General features: G+C 41.1%; 1 protein-coding gene across 7 annotated transcripts in view; it reads right to left on the reverse strand.

Moving 5' to 3' along the window:
- GPCPD1 (glycerophosphocholine phosphodiesterase 1) overlaps positions 1-19,910 on the reverse strand; it is a 44,076-nt gene extending 24,166 nt beyond the window's left edge. The window contains exons 1-5 of one of the 7 annotated variants that reach the window (XM_068675540.1): positions 19,717-19,906; positions 18,374-18,437; positions 12,155-12,240; positions 6,465-6,549; positions 5,156-5,240 (exon numbers count right to left, since the gene is read on the reverse strand). In XM_068675540.1, the coding sequence (XP_068531641.1) occupies positions 5,156-5,240; positions 6,465-6,549; positions 12,155-12,203 (219 nt within the window). In that variant the 5' untranslated portion in view covers positions 12,204-12,240; positions 18,374-18,437; positions 19,717-19,906. Of the gene's footprint in view, positions 1-5,155; positions 5,241-6,464; positions 6,550-12,154; positions 12,241-15,538; positions 15,666-17,518; positions 17,542-18,373; positions 18,438-19,212; positions 19,238-19,716 lie in introns of those variants that run through there. The other 6 variants (XM_068675539.1, XM_068675543.1, XM_068675542.1 and 3 more) reach the window with 6 other exon arrangements.
- Between the last annotated feature and the right edge of the window lie 1,271 nt (positions 19,911-21,181).

Below are 21,181 nucleotides of genomic sequence, written 5' to 3' on the forward strand. Positions count from 1 at the left end.
GCTCAGGAGGAAAGGTTGGCTTTTAGCTAAGATTCAGAGTACAGACTGATTTTTCTAGTGATTTCAGAAGTGTCCATACTTAACAGTCATGTCAGGAGAAAACACAAATGTTTAAAGTTCTGCTTTAAAGATACAATACAGATAAATATACATAAGATGGTATTACTGTTTTCATTGATTCCTGTTACAGGGTAGTTTTAATCCTTTCCTCTGCTGTTGCCACAATACTTGTTCTTATGGACATGTAGGAAAGCTCACAAGAAGTTTCCCCCTCCCATTTTTTACAGCAGATTCATGCTTGTGTATAAAATTCCCATTTTCAAAGCTGAAATCTGTGTTTGCTAGCAGAGGGGCTACCATTTCCTAACAGCACATAAGCCTGCAAGTTCTCCAACAGCAGGTCCCATAAACACATGCAGAACTTGCAGTTTGCAAAGCTGGGAATGAAAATCTGTCCTAACGTGCATTAGGCTGTTTCCTATAAAAAGGCAAACAAAAGCTTCTACTTGTAGAAACAATCAACATATCATATTAAAATACAATAACAGCTTATTTCTGAAAGGATAAATACACTACTGTAACTCCACATTTCACTTCTACGTTAAAAAAATTAAGAATCAAAATTTGAGTAACGTTATTCCAACAATAAGCACAACACACTGGATACAGTTAAAATTTCACCCCCTGGAAGAGATACAGTGGGCTGATTATGCATTTAATCCCAGAACCCCTCAATTTCCATCCTAAAAACAAGGAGATAAGCAAAACTACCTGGAAAAGAAGCGCAATGGATTAGCAAGTGTGAGCAGATGTGACTGAGAGCTCTCTCACAATCCCTGGATTTTGTGCCTATATGAATTTAAATAACTGCAGCTGTTTTCATTACACATTAGTCATTGTTCCAGTGATGTTAGAATACTGATGCAATTTCAGCAATATATACCAACATTAGTCCTGTCCAGACCAGCCTGTAGCAAATGATGATGTGTCATCAACATTTATTACATGGTAATGTTCCCTAAAAAGCCAGCCTCTGCTAGGACAGCCTTTAGAGGACAAGTACCCAAGTGTCACATCAAGCATCCCTGTGGGCAGTACACAGAGATTATACAGAGTGGCACTGTATGTCATCAACTCCTCTCTACCAACACAGAGAATTTATTTTAAATCAGGTCCATAAAATTATATTCCTTGATCTTTGACTGACCATTTGATGCAATTTAAAAAAGCTATGAAAAGACTTAAAGGAATCTTCTAAAAAAAGTCTTCGCACACTGTCAGAGGCTGGGGACCCCCCGGTAAGTCATGAGACGTTTTGAAATGCAGGGTAAAAGGCCTACATAACATGAGGTGGCTTCCAGAAGTTCAAAGCAGTCTGATGAAGTGCTTGGGTGCTCAGTACAATTGAAAAATTAAGGCACTTCTTTGGATATTTAAATGACAGTTTAGGAGGCCAGTGCCAAGATTCCTGATCCAAGGCAACACAACAGAGTAGACATTAGGAAAAACAAGGTGAGCTTAAAAATCAAAACAAAACAAAATAAACAAAGACCACAACGACATTTAACCAATTGCACTTTACAGCTAACTTGTTGAAACTCTATTTCAGGAGTGGATATTGATGTACCTCAAGAACAGGTCAGAGCTAAATGAATTAGACTTCACTGCCTGTGGTAGATTTCTGACCAAAACACCTCCAGATTTCAGTACCACATAAAATACAGTAATTAAGCAAAAGACCAATGAAACAACAATAGCCATAGAGTCAGCGTCACTCAATTCACAAGGCAACAGCACCTCTAAGGTACTTCAAGCAGCAGCTGAATACAGCCTGCTACCTCAGTGCACTCACAGCAGCAGTGCTCCTCTGTTATCAACAGGTTAACCACCAGTTATCAGCCTGGCAACAGGTTTTCTAAGGCACTTTGCTACTAGAGAAATTACTGGGCCTAGACCTAAATTTCACCCTGATTATTATATTCCAAGCACTAGATGGATTTGATATGTTTGTATTTCAGGAAAAAATGCAAGTCTTATTTACAGTATCTACAGTCAAGCAATATTCTCACAAATGTGAAACGTTCACCAATACAATTTTTAAAATCCCACTACACACACACAGCTATTTCACATTTCCTTGAAAGAAATAACCCTGAACTTTCATGCTTGCTTACTGTTGGAAAAACAAATATAGAACGCAGCTAAACAGAATAAGGTATTGACCTTACGAACGTTTTCGAACATATCACACAAACAATACATAAAACATTCTCCTCAAACATATGCTATACACAAGATTTAAATTTGAAGCCAGGTAAGCAGGTTGTTGTTTTTCCTCCCTCTTTCAATCAAAGAGAACCTATGTTTAGAATAAAAGATTGGAAGACCATCACATTAAGGTAACTGGTACTGGACTGTGCTTAAGACAAAAACAAACCTGGAGCAAACCAGTTGAAATTACTGACTTGTTTCATCAAATCCTGTATTTAGTTTTCTTTTGAAAGTCTTAGGATGACTCACATAATCATTAAAATGTTCACAACGTTAGAAGCTCTTGAATATTCAAGGAGTCAAGCCTTGTACAGATATTTCAGTAAAGTATTTTTTATGTATACGTTCACTTATTTGTACTCCTACAAATATTCTATACATTTCTATGTTAAGTATAAAATAATGCTCTATTTATGTAACCACAATCATGTTAACATCAAAATAGTTTACTGCCAACCAGCCGAACTTCCCATGACATTGTACTACCCTTCAAGCAAAATAGTAACAGAGATCAGATCAGATGACTTTTTTCATGTGTGAAAAATACTCTTTATTTGTTGTTTCCAAAATGTGCATTTATGTATTTTCCCATCTAGTCTGTAGTAACATTTTGGATATGAAAACGATTATTTCTCAGTGTAAACATGCACCACCCCCACTTGGCCAACATGCACCCATGCGGATGTGATCATAACTGCATCTTTGAAGACGCTTGAGATTTCAGAAAGGAAGTGTATGGTAACTTAAACAGACCCATCTTCAACATTACTTAATCAATTATGTCATGTAAAATTGACATATGCAGACTTCAACATGTATTTAAGTCTACACATAGTTAAGTTATTCAACTACAGACTGTGACATACAGAATTGCACTAACAAAATGTTAGCAGTGTTTGAAGGATCATATATTGCAAGCCTATCCAATTTAGAAGATAAATCACATGCAATTCACACATTTATTGAAATAAAAATATTGAGAATTTAATTTAGAAGGATCTTATCCTTAACAGGGTTGTTAATGCTGAAGTCCTCCACAGACTCATTTGCATTCTAGGATATATTACATGCCTGTTAGAATGAGGAGACCCTGCTTTTTCTTTGTTCTTCAAAAAAATTACAGAAAGGAAAACACTGAGGGCAAAGACCCCAACTACAAAATAATCTATTTTATGAGAAAGGTTCTGTGCTACTGCATACTTAACAGGTACAGGTTAGAGACTGCTAAGCAGATAACCATGTACCCTGGCAATTCACATACTTGGTGTATAGGGTGTTTTATTTTTATTTTTTTAAAATATAGGAGCTCTTTATGCTGTTATTCCATAAAATTCATACTTACCTTGGCAGACTCTGCATCACACGGTACATAAAGCGTGCACGATACAGAGCACCTACTTAAAGAAACACACTCACCAATACATATTGTGAACTTATTCAACTGTTAAAACAGAAACTGTGTTGTCCATGAGCACTTTTTCTGCAATCTGTTCTAAGTGTGGTTATCCTAAGGTGGTATTGCTTACATTTTAAGCCTATAGGCATTTGTGAGAAAGATGAGTCCGATCAAATCTACTAGGCCATAAAATCTGACCTACTTTTGGCCTCAAATAAAAAAAAAAAAAAAAAAAAAGCCACCAGAAAACAAACCAAAAACTATTATTGGCCTTCCCTTCTTTTACCTCAAAGTAACAACGCAAGTATCAGTTTCAGATTAGACTGTTTCACTTGCCATAATAAAAAGCAGAACAGTTTCAAGTTCTATTTCAATTAGTATCCTTCACTGAGAATTTTCATGACACCTCCATTAACACTTCAGTGAAAGAAGGCTGAGTTCAACTGACAAAAGCTTCCAAGCTCTTCAATAATTTAAAATAATATATATATATATATAGACCAGCTTATTCCACAACTCCTCTGCATGTTTAGCTATAGCCTTCATAATCCCTATTTCAAAGAAGAACTAAAGCCCAAGGTAAATAGCTACAGGATATTAATAGAGTAAGCAAGACAGCAAAGATAACTTTAAACGGATTACTTCTTACAGCTATTATGTGTTATCAAGAAAAACAGCTGAAGAGTAGCTGCTTAGTTTCCAAATTAGTCTTGACTTTTTTATTTTTCTGTGTGCAATCTCATCCCTAGTCTGAAAAAGAAAGAGCTTCCTCCCCCATCCTAGTATGACTTCTACAGACCAGTATACTGCCAAATATATTCAACTCTCATGCAACTTTTACATCAATACCTGCAAAAACAAACAAACAAAAAAAAGCACATCTCTGCCTCTTCGGTCAGGTCATGCAAATAGGTGTATACAAACCTAGAGAAAACACCAGGCTGTCCCATTCCTCGTTTCATCTTCACTCGAAGAAATTAACATGTATTAATTATGCAGCACAAAGGCTAGATAATACTTCTCATATTTTACCCAAGTATCTTCAGCAGTTTTGAAACTGTAGTAGATTAGGCAAATTTAAATAAAGCTGTTCACATTAAGCGTTTTTCCTCCTACTACCTCTTGCATCCATGCTAAAGATGCAAGTCTTTACTTAAGTCTTCATTTAAGTAAGTTATTGTAGCCCTATTATACCTAATAAAAAATTCTCCATACTGCTTAAGCTTTGTAATAGTCTCAGGCATTTCAATACCCTTGGAATTCAATATCCTTGGAATTTTAAAAAAGCACTAACAAGGGTAAAAGACAAAAGACATTTTAACCAAAGTAAGTTAACTGTATACGGTCACATATCTCCAGAAGTGAATTGTCATTTCCACAAGCATACGTTACAATTAAGATTTCTTTCTAAAAACCTGAAGATTAACTCAGAAAATCCTTTTTATTTCAAATCACAGAAGATGAGCCAACTTAAAAAGTTGTACATACCTTAGGTTCTAAGAAGTACCCTTTAAAATACCGATATTTAACAGGAACACCTCTAACAAGCTCTACAGTAGCTTTCCATAATTCACTGTGGAAAGAGAACAATTTCAAGAATTTCATCTCAAGTTTTCTGAAGTTTTGTCCAGAGTTCTAAATACTATTTTAGCTTAACAGCTCTACTGTCATCTAAAAATACAAACAAAACAACTGATTTATTAATAGACACACATTTGTTTGGATTATCATTTTCCTATCTGAGTACATTTGTTTTCTCTCACTTTTTTGTTGCTTTCCTTTTTTTTCCTTAAGTCAGTACAATAATTTATCACAGAAATATACGCATAACAGTTAAATACTTTGGCATTGTTTGAAACTTTGATGGCAAAACTGAGTTTGCACCATGGTATTCAAAACAGTAGGTGAGGCTCAACACATTTTACAGGTTACTTCATATTATGATTTAGTATCAAACTGAATTGGTTTAGCCATTCTGTGCCAATGCTTCAGCCATTCCCTACCAATGTTGAAGTAGTGACTGAGCTGTTCGGAAAGACACAAGGGTAGCCAAGCATGCAAAAAGCACAATAAATACTTAGAACGGAAACTGCACTTTCTAATCTACAGATCTAAGAGCTCTCATCTTCCTTTAACTGATAGGGAAAACATGATGAAATCCAGGGATTCATGCAAGATAAGCAAGCCACTGGCAGAACTACAGATACATCCTTTGAGCCCTATTTCCTGCATCATATAGATGATGAATGATAGGTAGGGCTCAAATTTAAAAGAATACTGTATCCCTCTGCCACGTCTGGACTGTTTTTGCATACACTCATCTTCATATAGATACAAAACACTTAAGACTTATAACACAAGTCTTGTTTTAAAATCATCTTCTCATCTCTTTATAGGCACTCTAAGAACTTATACAGGTTAAGAACTAAACACTATAAACATCTCCCATAACTTCCTGTATGCTCCATTACAGGAGTGAAAGTGATCCTTAGCAGCCTCTTATTTCAAGTGTCTACAACCATACTTCTGAAATATTCCACAACAATGGTAGAAACATCATTCATAACTTGAAAACATACTCAAATTGAACACTACCTTAGACGCATTCCTAAGCATTCAAAGCGTTCAAGGGCAACACAAGAAATTCTGGAGAGTTTTACTAATAGCACATATAGCCTAATAAATTAGGAACTATGAGCCAGAACAAGTTTGTTGCTGCAGAACTGCAGTTACTTCTAATGAAAAACAAACTAACAAAAAAAAAAAAAAAACACCACACCACAACAAAAAAACTTACCAATCATCAGTTTGGAGGACTACTGCAGCTTGTGGATTCCAATTTCCCAAAGCACTGCAGCTCCCACATATTGCAAATACTTCTCCTAATAAAAAGAGAACAAACAGGAAAAAAAAAAGACATAATTACTCAAGCCTATATGGAATTACTAAATGCAGCCTACATGGTCAAACCTTCAAATAATTTCAACACATACACAGTGTCACCCATCCAAACTTCCTCTTTTTGGTTGAAAAAAGTATTTTTCCCCACCTAAAATTAAAAGTGTTGTGTTTTCCATCGAAGATCTCTCTGAGAGAGCCATTAGTAACAAACCAAACCCCTAAAAGGGTTGGCTTCCAAATCCTCCTACAGTTATGTTGCATGGGAAAAAAAAAAACACTTGGAAATAGAAGGCAAATTTTTACTGTAAAATTCTTATTGTCAAGATAAAACATTTTTTTCATACGTGTGTGTGTGTGTAAGTCCATACACAAGTACTAATGTATAAGTCAAAAAAAGTAATTTTCTAAGATTCACATGAATAACCTAGAAGCACAGGCAAAATAGGAGGTTGATAGCATCATTCCCAAGAGAACATTCAGCTTCATTTTTGTGAGAAATAAAATGAACTTAGCTGCTACGCTTTCATTTTTTAACTGGAAGTGAAAATATATGGTTGTCACACAAAAAGCATTGCATACTGTCTACCATAATGCATGCACACAGTAAAAACAAAAAACAGTATCACAGAAATACTTAACTCTGGGAAACGCAAGAGTTGAAGTTAACACTGCAATTTATCCTTGCTTTTCAACATAAAACCAACGTACAATTAAAACAACAATAAATACAATTGGAAAGGCAAAATTAGTATTTTGCTTTCCACAGTAATTCAACAATATTTTTAGAAGCAATAAAAAGAATCTATTACAGGAGGAGGAAGTATGAAGCTGTTATGCTTATTCATCATCTGCTTAACCTTTTAGTCTTTCCATGCAAAATAGAAGAACTACTACAGTGCTAGAGCCACTTCTCAAAAAAAAAAATGTATTAACAAGAATATATACTGAAATGAACTTCATTATCTAAATGGCACATATAAATGTGACATTTCAAACAAAGAAACCCTTACACTGCAATAGGCATGAGGACATTCAGCTGAAGTTAATATAATCCCTTAAGGTTATTTTAAGGTTAGGGGTGGTGCTGCCTGATGAACAGAAACAGCAGGGATCAAACTGATAGCCGAAAAGTCTTGGAGAAACAAATATCAGTCTTGACAAAAGCAAGACACAAACATCTGATGGTGATTTCCTGCTTTCATACTGGGAAAGCAGTAGTAAAGTGCTGCGGGTACAATAATCTCAAAATACAAAGTGCAAGATGTAGGTTACATAGACACTACCTTTTACTATGCTAAATATCACAGCTGGTACTTCAAGACTGAAATCTGAAGTAAGACCTTTGAGGATGTACTTATGCCTCTAGAAGAGAGTCCATCCTTTCCAGGTATACAGGTTCACCTAATAAAAGACACCACCAGATTTTTACAAAAAAGAGCACTGCAGACATGCAAATGTGAGGAATTAAGATTAATAGATTAATTCCTTCTTTTTAAACAAAACAAAAAAAATAATAATTTAAAACCTAAACTATTTTTCACCCCCAACTAAAAATCTTGTCTTCCAACTCATTAAAAAAATCCAGGCTTTTGCATGCTTGCTCTAAGTATACAAAAGCTGATTTTTTTGTGTGTGCGCAGTATGAATACGTTTATTGTGCAAGTTACTACACAGAACTGCCAGTCAGGTGTTTTACCCTTTCCACCCCACTGGGGCACATGACTGTTTTTTTTTTTTTTGCAGGGGAAGGTGAAGGAGGAAGGCAAAACCACTTAAATACCACGCATCTGCTGACTGAAGATATTAAACAGGAGTGAAAATTCTTTTAATATTCCTTTGAAATGGCAGCATTTAGTTCATCTTTGTGTAAATGCCAGGCAGTCCCTGAAGAGCAATCTAAAAAAACCATCCACCACCACCTAACAAACATAATAGTGTGACCGTATGGTGAAGACTTATCACTCCGCAAGGTACAACACACAAGAGTCAACATTTGAACAGGATGCACAGTCACTCCTAAACCCACTTCACATCACATGGTTGAATTGGGATTTGTGAAATGCTGTTTGCGGAAAAGCACAAGAAAAATGCATATAGGAGAACTGTCTTCCCCAAGGCAATTCTAAACTCAGTAGGCTTGTTTTTGTTTATTTTTTCTCTTAGCTAATCTTCAACCCCCTAACCATCTCTTGGTACAGTGCTATGCCCTGATGAAGACCTACACAAGTCACAGCCAATAACCAGTGACAATTTTCCTTCTGCTAGGATGAGACAAAAATGAAGTGCTCCATGTCATGAGTTTATGTCAACGTGTAGGCTTCACTGCCAGTGTTAACTCCAGAAGTAGTCTGGCTAGAGGGAGCGAGTCAAAGCATCATTCCTCTGCTGCAGATGCCCTTCCACCCTGTAGCTGGAACCACGGACATCAACAGGAAATGTGAGTGATGAAGACACAACACCTGAGCATCCAAGGTGAGGACTCACTCCTGCCTCACCAACTCCTCACCAAGGTGATCTGACAGACTCAGAGTGTGGTGTTTTAAATAATTGTTCCATTCACAGAACTGCTGACAGCTCTAGAAACCCAGAGATTCTACACTCCTTCCCTCCTTTCATAAGGCTGCATCTCAACGCCCTCCTCCCTGGACAAAACCAAGCACATCAATACTGATGTGAGCAGAAGCAACCTCTTGTCACTTCTTAATGCTATCCAAATGGCATCTCCTAGCAATTCTTTGTAACCAGCCACTGGAGCAGGATCTACATCTTCCTGATGCTATTTGTTGTTGCAGATCTCATCAGTAAAAGGAAGTTACATATCCAAAGACAACTTGGCTAGTGACAGCACCATCACAACAGTGGAAACACCACTGCAAACAGGGCATGACTTGCAACACTGCACTGGTTAGCTACACTAATGATTTATAGCCTCATAGGACCTGGAGTTCTATTCATTTTTTATTTTGAAGTTTTCTCCAAAATGCTATAAAAACATTGCTCCTTACCAAAGGCTCCATGTCCATATTGTCTGTCAAAGTTCAGTTCCCAAACTCTCAACACAGAAGTCTAACATGACACAGATGTCAAAGCTTTTCTAATGTTTTTATCCCTTCTTTCCCCCCCCAAACCACAACCGTTATGCCAGCTGGTATTGGTCTGTAACAGGAATTTTGCCAATCTGTACATAATTTCACATTTAGCTGCTTCTGTTAGCTACCATCTTGTTGTTGTTAGCTTCCTTCAGAGTTCCTAAAGATGAAGGTCAAAGCAACAAGTACAATGTAATACCACTACATCTTGGTGTTAACACATGATCTGACAATTTGTATTCCTCAGTTAGATAACAAAAGTGGTTTTACACACTTTTGCCACATAGCTTTGATAAACAAGTTGTATTTTTAGCAGTATTACATCAGGCTGGGTACAGAAACAAAGCTTACACAATCCTGTTCTTTGAGCACATAAAACACTAATAACATTTAAATTAATTTGATGCTGAAGGTCAAGATTTCTGTGAGTTAATTTCAACAGATACATGGGTAAAAAGGGAGGTATACTCGGGAGCTACTGAATGGAGAAACCTGCTCTGAAGAGCTGAGAAAGGAGCATTTTTTTAATCCTAAACCCACTTTTTGTCATTACTCAAACAGGGACCACAGGATGTTTCAGTTCTTAACCACTGGAGGATACCTGCATGATTGCTGCACTGTCTTTTAGATGCTTACGATGAAACATTTTTGACTGAAGTATTTCATTAATTGGATTGGATTCACTCATCACTTGACTCAAGAAATTAACATTTCTACCTGTTTTAACAAAAGAAGATGGAAGTTTTATGCTATGCTTAATCTTGTGTTTGATGAAAGATATGGGGAAATGCTACTTAAAGCCATAAGAATAGTAACTGAAAAGGAACAAAGAACCACTTCCGAAACATGCTCCAAAACCAGAAGCAACAAACTCCTCAGCCAAGCAGCATGTTTTTTCTTCTCCACTCCATCTAGTTAATCCTCGCTCATCAGCTCATGGAGCCAATGTTGGGCTTCTTCAGAATCCATGAATATTTTGCACGTTAGGGAATATCCTTGCCATGATAACTGGAGATAAATGGAATTTTATTGCTTTGTATTATTTATGTGCAGCTGAATTACTGTCTTCAAATCAAGAAGGTTTCTATTTAAGACCCAGATTATGAATTAGACAGATAATACACCACCGCTGGTAGCTTAGAGACCTTGCAGAGGTCTCTACAGAGTATTGTGTGTGGATAACGACTTACTGTTGTGGTAGTGTGCATTTGAAATAACTTCTTCTATGCCTTACATGCTGTTATGACTTCCAGTTGTCAGATTACAATAGTTAAAATCAGCAAAATACGGAACATCAAGAGGATGTAACAGAAGTAGGCAGGCTGGTGATGCAAGGGAAGACCTGATGTGAGGTTGATAAACGCAAGGCAATACAACATGTAGAACAATCTGAGCTATTTACACATCTCAGAAGATTGTGAAATTACTTCACCCATGCAGAAATAATTTTTCCTCATGGTAACATAAAGCAAAGAGTGACAACATGTTAATGCACATATAACAAACACTCATAAAAAATGAAATATTTTAATTCCCCTATTCAAGTCAGGAATGCTCTGGGTTAGTCTAGCATTCATTCCCCATTTCTAAAGAGCATAGCTGAAACAGAAAACAGAGGAAAACTAAAAAACTAGTATAAAAATATTTCTGTACACCAAAGGACTAAAACATTTCTGAACTCAGACTAGTGTTCAGCAATATAAATACAACAAAAGTTAATGGGCTTTATAAGCTGAACAGTAAATAAAAGAGCAAACTTGATGCTTTTCCAAAAGTCAGGGAAACTCACTGAAAACAAAGTAATTGTGAATAGTTATTCTGCGTATTAAACAAGGATTTGCTTAGCAGAACTTCATACGACAGATTGCTATTGAAACATTAAGCTGATCAATTTATTTCTAACAGGCATTTACAGCAATGAAAATCTGTGATAGCATTAGGCAAAAATACACTATCACTGTCAGAATCTCATGGTGCAGGATGCAGGGTAACAGCTATATGAAAAGGAATCATGAAAATGACCAAGTGACACTGTTCTTATCACCTGAGGAATTACTTATTTCTATCTGATGCATTTCCAAACAATAGTGAATTAGGCCACATGTTCTTTCTGTCACCAACTCCCAGTAGAGATCGTATCTTACTACAAAGAATTTTCAACAGGGACGCAAAGAAAAGAAAAAACAGAACAAACATGTCCATGCATGCCTATTACAGTCCAGAATGTAAATACTCCCTCTCATTGAATAAGAAGCCAGTAGAGAAGACTCATTTTAAAGCAGTCATAATTATTTCAGTGAGCAAAAAAACAGGTAGCACACTGTGTGGATTTCTATGTCAAATTTTTTCCTAATGTATTTTACAATGACTTATTTTGATAATTGAATGGGCGTGTTCCTTTACCACTGAAAAAAACAGGTAAGACAACTTTTGAACATTTTTCTAATCAGTTTTCTTGTAGTTCTACCATACAAGAAGAAAAGCTCAACTTGGTTACCTGGTGCTGATGGTCCTCTTACTTCAAAAGTGACTTGAGATGAGGTCATATTTGCAGAACTTTTGTCTTAGGAAAGCTGAAGTCTCCTATAGTGGGGGGAAAAACAGAACAACAATATTTCAGGAATGATACACTACTTCTTTTGCTGTCCTAAAGAAAAAGAAACATGAATCTCAACCACTTATATGGAAGCAAGCCAACTAGTGGCATTGCTGTTTGAGCGAGCAGCAAAAATAACAAGCTCTTTAAAACCAGCAGCAGACACAGAAAATAGCATCCAGCTGCAGAAAACGCTGTTGCAACACTGGAACAAGAAAGAGACAACTGAAAAACATAACATATGCAACTATCCACATTACCCAGTATGCATCAGTTTTGGGACTCTTTTTTTTTTTTTTTAAAAAAAAATATTTAAAAAAACAACCTCTGTTATGACTAACTTTGGTCCCAGAGTTTTACGGTTAAGACCTTTAAAATGGGCTTTGGCAGCCCCTAACTTCTGTCTCCCTGTGTTATTCTTCAGCATCCTCCTGAAGACAACACATGAAGAGTTTTGCAGATGAGCACTCCTACCTGGAAGGAATAAAGGAAAGAACAGGTGACAGCTCTCTGCTGTCACAGGCAAAGGACTGCCCATCATCACCTTAGGCTCTGTGCTCCTACCAAGGCTTCCAGCCTTTCACCTGGAACAGCAGCAAGAAGAAACACGAAGCAACCTTATCTTGAAGTCGCCATAGCAGGAAGGGACTGCTAGTAAACTCTGTAGCCAGGGCAGTTGTTAGAGGACTGACCCCGCCTCAGTTTTTTACCCTCCTCCAATGCACAATAATTTCATCAGAAAAAAAAGCCACCAGGATCCCACCCCATTAACATAAAATATGCTTTTAGATTTTTTTATGAAGGTAGTAGTCCTATTAAAGTCTGGGTATTTCTAGGCTAACTGTAATCTCCCAAGTACATTCCCCTCGATACAGGTTGCAGAACGGTCAGTCATACTAATTATATGCAGGATTAACTTCACAATGCTCTCAACAAATCCATCTCTTTATAGCACTGTTGGTTTGTTTTCCTCCCTTTCATCCAAGCGAGCAGAATGTTTACATTACTATTATTTTTGAACAGGACAAAAGCAGGACAAATTCAGCACTAGCTCTGCTGCAAGCCTTTGCCTTCAAAGGGCACAGTGTAGATCAACAGGAGTTAAAAAAAGCCCTGAAAACACGAAAAGCTGAAGAAAGTCAGCTGGTAGGAAAACATAGGGAAAATACTTGTAATCCTCACTGATCCCAAGTAATCACAAAGTTAGCTGTGGTCTGAAGCTTGAACATCCACAGTTTTCCCTGCAGATCTTCTACACTTTTAATCCTTTTTTCATTACTGCCACCCCTACGTTCCTTTTTCTCCTCCCTTATTTCTCTCATACCAAGTCAAGGGAGATGACTCTTCAGAGAGAAAGAAAACGGTAGCAATATAGGTATTTCTGGTCACATATCCTCATTCCACATATAAGCTTCAAAAGTAACACTGCTGTCAACAAAAACAAAACAAAACAAAAAAAACAAAGTACTGATGCTAGAAATAAATACAGCTAATAAACAAATTCCACAGATGGCTCACATCCATTACAAACTTTGTTGTGTTGTTGTTATTAGGCAGTCTGTATGTTAGCAGGGACACACTCTAGTATTTGTTTAGCAGCTATTTATAGACATGGGAAGGTTAAAATGCAGCACACTTCAGTGCCAAAAATAAGAAGTACAGTTTCGAAACTGGTTCAATATGACACCAAAACTTCACTTTGAAGCAGAAAATACAAATGACTGGTGTGTATTTGTAATGACAACCAACAGCTCACAGCCCTGGCTGGGTCTGCTGATTGTTTTTGCTTGGACAGCCTTTAACTGGGAAGGCAGAAGAGCTGAAAGAGGCAGAAGTGACTTGGGAAAGGCTACAAAGCAGGTAGATAGCAGCTGAAGCCTGAACCCAGTTCCCCAACGCAAAAACAGATTTTCACCATGAAAAAAAAAAATCCATTACTAAAGGCTCATGCAACACGACAAAATTAACCTCGATGAAAAACAGCATGACTACCCTACTTCAAATTAACTACCTAGCCATCCATTCCTAGAGAAAATCTGAAACCCTGTCATTAAATCTATAAGGCCTTTTTCACTTCATGTTGTAAGTGTTCTGTGTACCTACTTGTGGGAGGTAGCCTACACTGGTGGGCTTTTCTAAACTGACTGACAAAGAACAGTACTTTTCTTTGCAACAGTAGCTAATTGTAAGGAATTACTAAACTCACACTGAAAAGTCTTCAAAATTCTGCTCAGAAAATTTACAACAGGAGAAGGAAAATTCTAGTTCACACCACTAAACTCAGGCACGATTTCTAGCAGTCCGGCAGGTACAGGTATGGTACTGACATTCGTGTTCAGGTCTAAAGCACTACCTCATTTTAAATAAGTATCTTCTCTAGCAGAGCAGTCTGTGCAAGTATACAGTAAAGAAGAAATAACATCTGTCCACTCAGTAACTCTATTTCAGCAGAGATCTTTTTGTTCATAAATCAAATCTTTGTTGTGTATCATCATGCACCTACAAACCATTCTGTACTTTAACGTGACACAAAAATGCTTTATCTAGTTTCTAAAAAGCACAGAGGTTTAACTGTCCTGGTCCTGACTGCTCCTGAGAAGACAGAGGTTAATTCCCAGAAGGAAACCCTAGACTAAACATTAAAAGCCTCTGACCAGTAGGTGTCAGCCGATGTTCTAAACTATGTTCCCTCTGGCTTTCAGTACCTCCCTCACCTTTGGTGAGGCAGAATAACAAAATCCTCTACTCCCCACACCTGTACAGACGGACTGCTGGGGAGAACAGAGCTCAGCAGTCATTACTGACTGCCCAGGGGAAATGCAGTCTCTTAGAACAGCTTTGGGGAAAAGTGTTATACATTTCCTAATTAGCAAAGATAAAACAAATTCAGTTGAGCACATTTATCAAGTTGTACGACCGTTTTTAAATGGGCTCTGGGTTCAAAAGCTTTCCAGCTGAATTCACATCTGCCGCAGTTGTGTGTGACTAAACGTGTGTTTGTGGTGCAGAGAGCTGCCCCTCAGCCTGCGTCCTCCTTGCCCGCTGGGTCAGCTTTTATTGGTACTGCAACTAAACCCTTGTGCAAGCAAGCAGTGACCACTTGAATCTGACATCTCCCCATGGGATACACAAATCTTACCCAGTAAACACTCACACAACACTACCAGCACTTCACTTTGAGGAAAAAAAACAAACATTTATCTCTCTAGAGAACCTTGCTTTCCCAACGGAAACAAGTTCATTTCCCCTCCACGCCACAGCCACTCTTGCACTCTCTGCCCTTACCTTTCACAGCCTCCGGAGGCTTCCCGAGGAGACGGTGCCTGCACAGCAGCAGCGCCCTGACTGAGCCCGGAGGCAGTGCTGCGCTGCCTTCTCAAGCTGGACTCAGAACCCTGCCCATCAGCCAGCCTCGCCACAGGCTGGCAGCAAGGCTTCAGGGCAGGGGCAAGTCAGCAGCTGAGAGGGCAGGGTCACATGCAGCCTTGGTTCCCTTGCTGCAAGGCAGAGCTCTCCTCGGGAGGGGAAGCACTGTACTGCAGTTTCAAAAAGCCACTTACTTGCCTTCAGACACCCATAAGAAAAGCAACCAAGACTTTAAGCACAGTAACCTGCACGTGGAAGAAAGGAGAAACAGTTCTAATATGTCCTGTAAGCCTTTCCTTTGCTAATTTTCTCCTCCTCATTGACACCTGAAGAAGAAGAGTGACAGGAGGCAATGTACTCCCTAAATAATAGTCTCTCCTCTCCTCGTTCTAGGAAGGCACCTCCAGAAGATGCAGACAGACAGCCTTGTGTCCCTAAAGGCACTCAGAAGAAAAGACGACATTTAACACTCTCCTTCTGGCATAACGCAGTCAGCTATTAGCGTATGAAAATACCATACCTTTCCTCTACAAATGAGGCAGCAAAGATTACAGAGGTTATCCTGGATGGAGAAGACCAAGATAATTTTTTTTTGCCGTAGTCAAAATATACGAGAACATGGACTTGATTAATTCCAAGCCTGGAGTTAACTTGAACCTTCTGGCTCAGGGGTCAGCATTTCAGGCTTATATAATAAACACCAAGTCATCTGGGACAATCCTGGAATATAATACCATAGCCTACAAACACTGAGCACATCTTAGACTCACAGAATAACAGAGTATCACAGACTTCCAAGCCCAGAGGCCTCTAATTTTTTTTTTTTTTTAATTTTTTTTTGTATAAACAAGCAACTTTTAGAAGTAGGCAGGCAACATTTTAGTCAACTGTATTAAGACAGAACTCCATGGAACACTGACTTTATCAGCTGTGAGATATCCATAAGGACTGCAGGGTGGTTGGCTGGGTGTGTATATATATAGCAGGAAATATACATACAGAGTATGTATAGCAGGAAACTACAAATTGACATCTAGTGGAGGTGGAAGAAAGGAGAAACAAACTAACAGACCAACCCTCAGGAAATTCTTCATTAGCTTTCTGAAGAGGGGGAACAAAAGGAAGATTTCTATATCAAAAATAATAAAATTTCAAAAAAAAAAAGATTAAAGGAAAAGCAAAATACTGCTCTTGCAGTACATCCAGCTTTGTAAACTCTGTTCTCTCTACATCACATCCATTGGACTGTGAACTAAACCAGCTTCATTTAAGCTCCTAGAAGCTGGCTGACCCAGGCTGTGAGAGATTTGGGCCCTTTGCAGTGACTTTATCCATTAAGGATAATCTGTATTTGGCAAACCAACACTGAGAAAGCCGAAGAGAAGCAGGCTTATGCTGAAAGACACTCTGGGACACCTCTTCCTCACTTGCCTCCCCAAACCCTAAGCAGTGAACTACTGGCAGAAATGTCTGATGTGAAGCCATCATCCTGAAACTCTGCCAAATAACGTCACATTTAAGGATGACCCAGGCTGAGTCACCTTCCCTGGAGGTCTTCAAGAAACGTGCAGATGGAGAACTCAGTAGCACGGTTTAGTGGTGGACTTCAGCACTAGGTTAAAAGCTGGACTGGATGATCTTAGAGGTCTTCTCCAACCTGAATTATTCTATGATAACTGGCTAAGACAGAACATAATTCTTTTATTCCTCATGAGGATAAAAACAGAGCTTACTGAAGTAGCTTTCTAATGTGTTATTTTAAAAAATATATATCCAGCTATCTAAATTTATATATAGATATTTAATGGGATTTTTCAAAGGTGTTTAGACAGAAAACTTAATTAAAATTAGCAAGCTAAGTACCTGAGTACCAGATAATCACATAATGTACTTTAATACCTTCAATCAACTGGTCCTTAATGTAAAAATATTTTTAACCACTGTATTACTGAATTTGCTTGGATATCTGTAGGAAAATACCAGCCCATCTGTGCGCAAGCAGGCTCCTTCATACCGTTAGCACACATTTCATCACCAGTCCAGTGCAGACTACCGCAGTACTGCAAAAAGTAAACACATGCTCAATTATTTCAAAATATCGTTCCTCTCTTGCATACACAGATCAAAAGAGCAAGATCTGGAAGGCTGCGGGATCTTTGCTTGTACGTTTCTTGCTTTAAGTAGACATTCTCCACCTTAAAAGTACATACTGGTGAGACTTATCAGCCCCAAGCAGAGGTCCAGCTCCAGCCTGAAGCAGGGGAAAGGTGCCGCAATCCCAGCCAAGCTGTTCGACAGCTAGGAGTATACGCGGGTAGGAGCGGGGCTGACACAGGGCACTGCAGCCCCAAACCTCTCTCCAGTGGGAAGCCTGCGTTTGAATGCTACCAGGCACTGCAGGGAAAAGAGCTGCACTGACGTGCTGTCTCCCTCCAAGCTGTGCTGTGCACGGCAAGAGAAAATCCAGCACCCGTCAGAGCTGGTGCTACCCTCAACACCACAGAAATAGGAGCCTAGCCAAAGAAAACTACTGTTTTAAGATACCCTTTTGTCATTTTTACTCACAGTATTAGACTATCAACCCGACTGCACTACTTCAGTCTGTACTTTTAATATTTAAATGATATCTATTCAAATCTGATTAAACCAGTAGTATAAAAAACAGATTTTGTTGCTTGTTGTTGCTCCTTAGAAGGAGTCACAACATTATAAGACACATCCAAAGTACCAAATTATTGTAACTCAGTTACATACCTGGTTAACAACACCTGGGTTTTAGAGCAACGTCAGAGGACACTCCGAATTGTCAGGACACTGTCTGGCAACCGGAGGAGAATTTTTAGAAACAGTATTACAGCATCGCCTCCCTCATTCCCAGCTAAACCACCAGGCGGATCTTCCACCACCCCCCCTCCCTCCCCTCACCCTGACTGCGCTGGAAAGGACAGCCACAAAGTCAGCAGCTCGCTCCTGCTGCATTGCAGCACGAGCACCGGACAGAAAACAAAACCGGCACATGAGATTCAGACACACTGCTCTGGTCCAAAGGCAGGAATGTCACCAACGTGGCCCTGCTGGCATTGAGAAAGAGGCAAAGCCTGAGCGCTGCTTCCAAAACCAGACAGCGTCACTTCTGTTTACAGCAATACTGAAATATCTTCAAGACGCTAATTTCAGCCTCTACTTAGGCAGCTGCTTACAAGGCCAAGCCAGCCCTGGGAATTGAACGCAAAGATCCCTCACTGGCATGCTGGGTGACCAAAACCATCTGCTTTGCTTTAAGCAACAAAAAGTTGAAGGTTTGCAGCATTTCTCCGATTCCTGTGCAGGCAGCACGGAGAAGCGCCTGCGTTGCCTCAGCTGCACAGCTTTTCACACAAAGTTGTTGAAAATGACAGGAAAAGGGTTGGGGTGCCTTGGCGAGAACACCAAAACACCCTCCGCTGGATTTATTTCTTCAGCGAAACATTTCATCACAAACACGGGACTGACAGGAGCTCAACCACGCGGTTGCATATTAATAAAAAACCACTAAATATCAAAATAAAAATAAAAAAATAGAAAAACACAATTTTACTGCTCCCTATAGTTACCCAGAGGCTGGAGCAGACGCTGTGCGTTAGGAACCAGCTCTGAGGGCGCTGCCCCTCTCCCCCCTCCCCAAATCACCTCAGCGCCAACGGCCGCCAACGGCCGCTCTCGCGCCAAGCCCGGGCGGGGGAGAGGGGGGGGGGGGGCACCGACCGGTTCCAGCCGCCCCCGGCCGAAGCGGGCCGGGGAGGGAGGGGCGGGGCCTCGGGGAGGGGCAGTCACGTGGGGCCGCCTCGCCCCGCCCCTCTCCGGAGGCAGCCAATGAGAGCCCGCGAGGGGAGGGCGGCGGGGTTTCCTCGAAAGCTCTACGGAGGGGGCGTGGCTTCGGCGGAGGGGGGCGTGGTTTGCGCGAGGGGGGCGTGGCCTGGCCTGAGGGCAGGGGCGGTTGCGGTGGGCAGGGGGCGCGCAGGGCGCGGCGCCTCCGCCCCCGGCCGGGCACCGCCAGCGCCCGCCCCAAGCGCTCCCGGTGCCGGTTCCCTCCCGGTCCCGTCCCGTAGCGGACTGACCTGCCCCGGGTTCCGCTCCCGGCTCTCCGGTGCCTTTGTGCGGCGCCGCCCGCGCTCCCTGCCCCTCCTCCCGCCGCCCGGAGGCGCCGCCGCCACCGCCCGGGGCCGCCTGACAGAGCGGGTGGGGGGGAGAAGGGAGGGGGCAGGGGGGGGGGGCGCGGCGCGGCGGGCACCGGCTCCCAGCTGCCCCCGGCCGAAGCGGGCCGGGGAATGAGGGGCGGGCCCTTGTGACGTCACCGCGGCGGTGCGTCACTCGCCGGGGGCTTCGGCTCCGCCCACTCCGCTCGCGGCGGCCAATAGGAGGCTGCGCTTCGATGGAGCGCGGAGGGGGCGTGGCCACACCAGGAGGGCGTGGTCAACGTGAAGGGGGCGTGGCCTATCTGAGGGCCGTGGTCGGTCAGGGTGGCCAGGTCTACCCGACGGTGGCCAAGTCTACCTGTGGGTGGCCAGGTCTACCGTCCGTTGCCCTGAGGGGACCGAGGGCGGGAAGTGGCTCTGGCGCTGAGGCGAGGCGAGGCCGGGCTGGCTTCCATCTTGCTGCCCGCCCCTCTTGGTCCCCTTTAGGCAGGGTTACAGAATTTCACAGAATTTCTAGGTTGGAAGAGACCTCAAGATCATCAAGTCCAACCTCTGACCTAACGCTAACAGTCCCCACTAAACCATATCCCTAAGCTCTACATCTAAACGTCTTTTAAAGACTTCCAGGGATGGTGACTCCACCACTTCCCTGGGCAGCCTGTTCCAATGCCTAACAACCCTTTCTGGTAGCCAGCCTGTCGGCATGAAAGCTGTGCAAGGGATGGGGAGCCCCATTTCCCTGTAGCTGCTATGGGAATTTGATCGCTTAGGCAAGCCACGATGGCAGGTTTTGGAGCACAAGCACCACACAGCAATCATTTGCTGAGGAGAGCCTTGGTCTTTGTGGATGCTCCTCTAAGCATGGCTGCAGCCTCCGTCACCACAGAAACATGGGGCAGCAGTGCTCGTGTCCCCCTGCCCACCCATGGTGCCCCCACAGTCCTGCAAGCGCTGCTTTGTCCTCCACCCACGACAAATTTCCCCCATTGTACAAGCAAAGGGGCTGTCATGCCACAGCTAAAAACATGCCCCTGCAGCAACAGTGGAAAAGCGAAATGGTGCGGGAGTGCCCATGCTGGAATTTTGGGACCGCAGGCAGAGCTTAAGCGTGTTTCTTGTGCCTGGTTCAGGGCGGCTGAGATGCCTGCATGAGGAAAATGAACCCACGGGGCTTTGCTGCCCTAAAAGGCAGAGTTGTGTTCTGCACTATCACCTCATGGCCTACCTGAGACCTCCTTATTTTCCGACAAAAGGAGTGTTCTATTGGAATTTACTCACTAAAGCAATGAGAAAAGAATTTCTTCTGCTTTTTTGAGGGAGCTTACAATCAGTTTCGGAGCAGAGCTATGGACCTGTGACAGTATGGCCAGCCCTGTCACTCCTGCAA

This window comes from Anas acuta, chromosome 3 (genome assembly GCF_963932015.1).
Source record: "Anas acuta chromosome 3, bAnaAcu1.1, whole genome shotgun sequence".
NCBI lineage: Eukaryota > Metazoa > Chordata > Aves > Anseriformes > Anatidae > Anas > Anas acuta.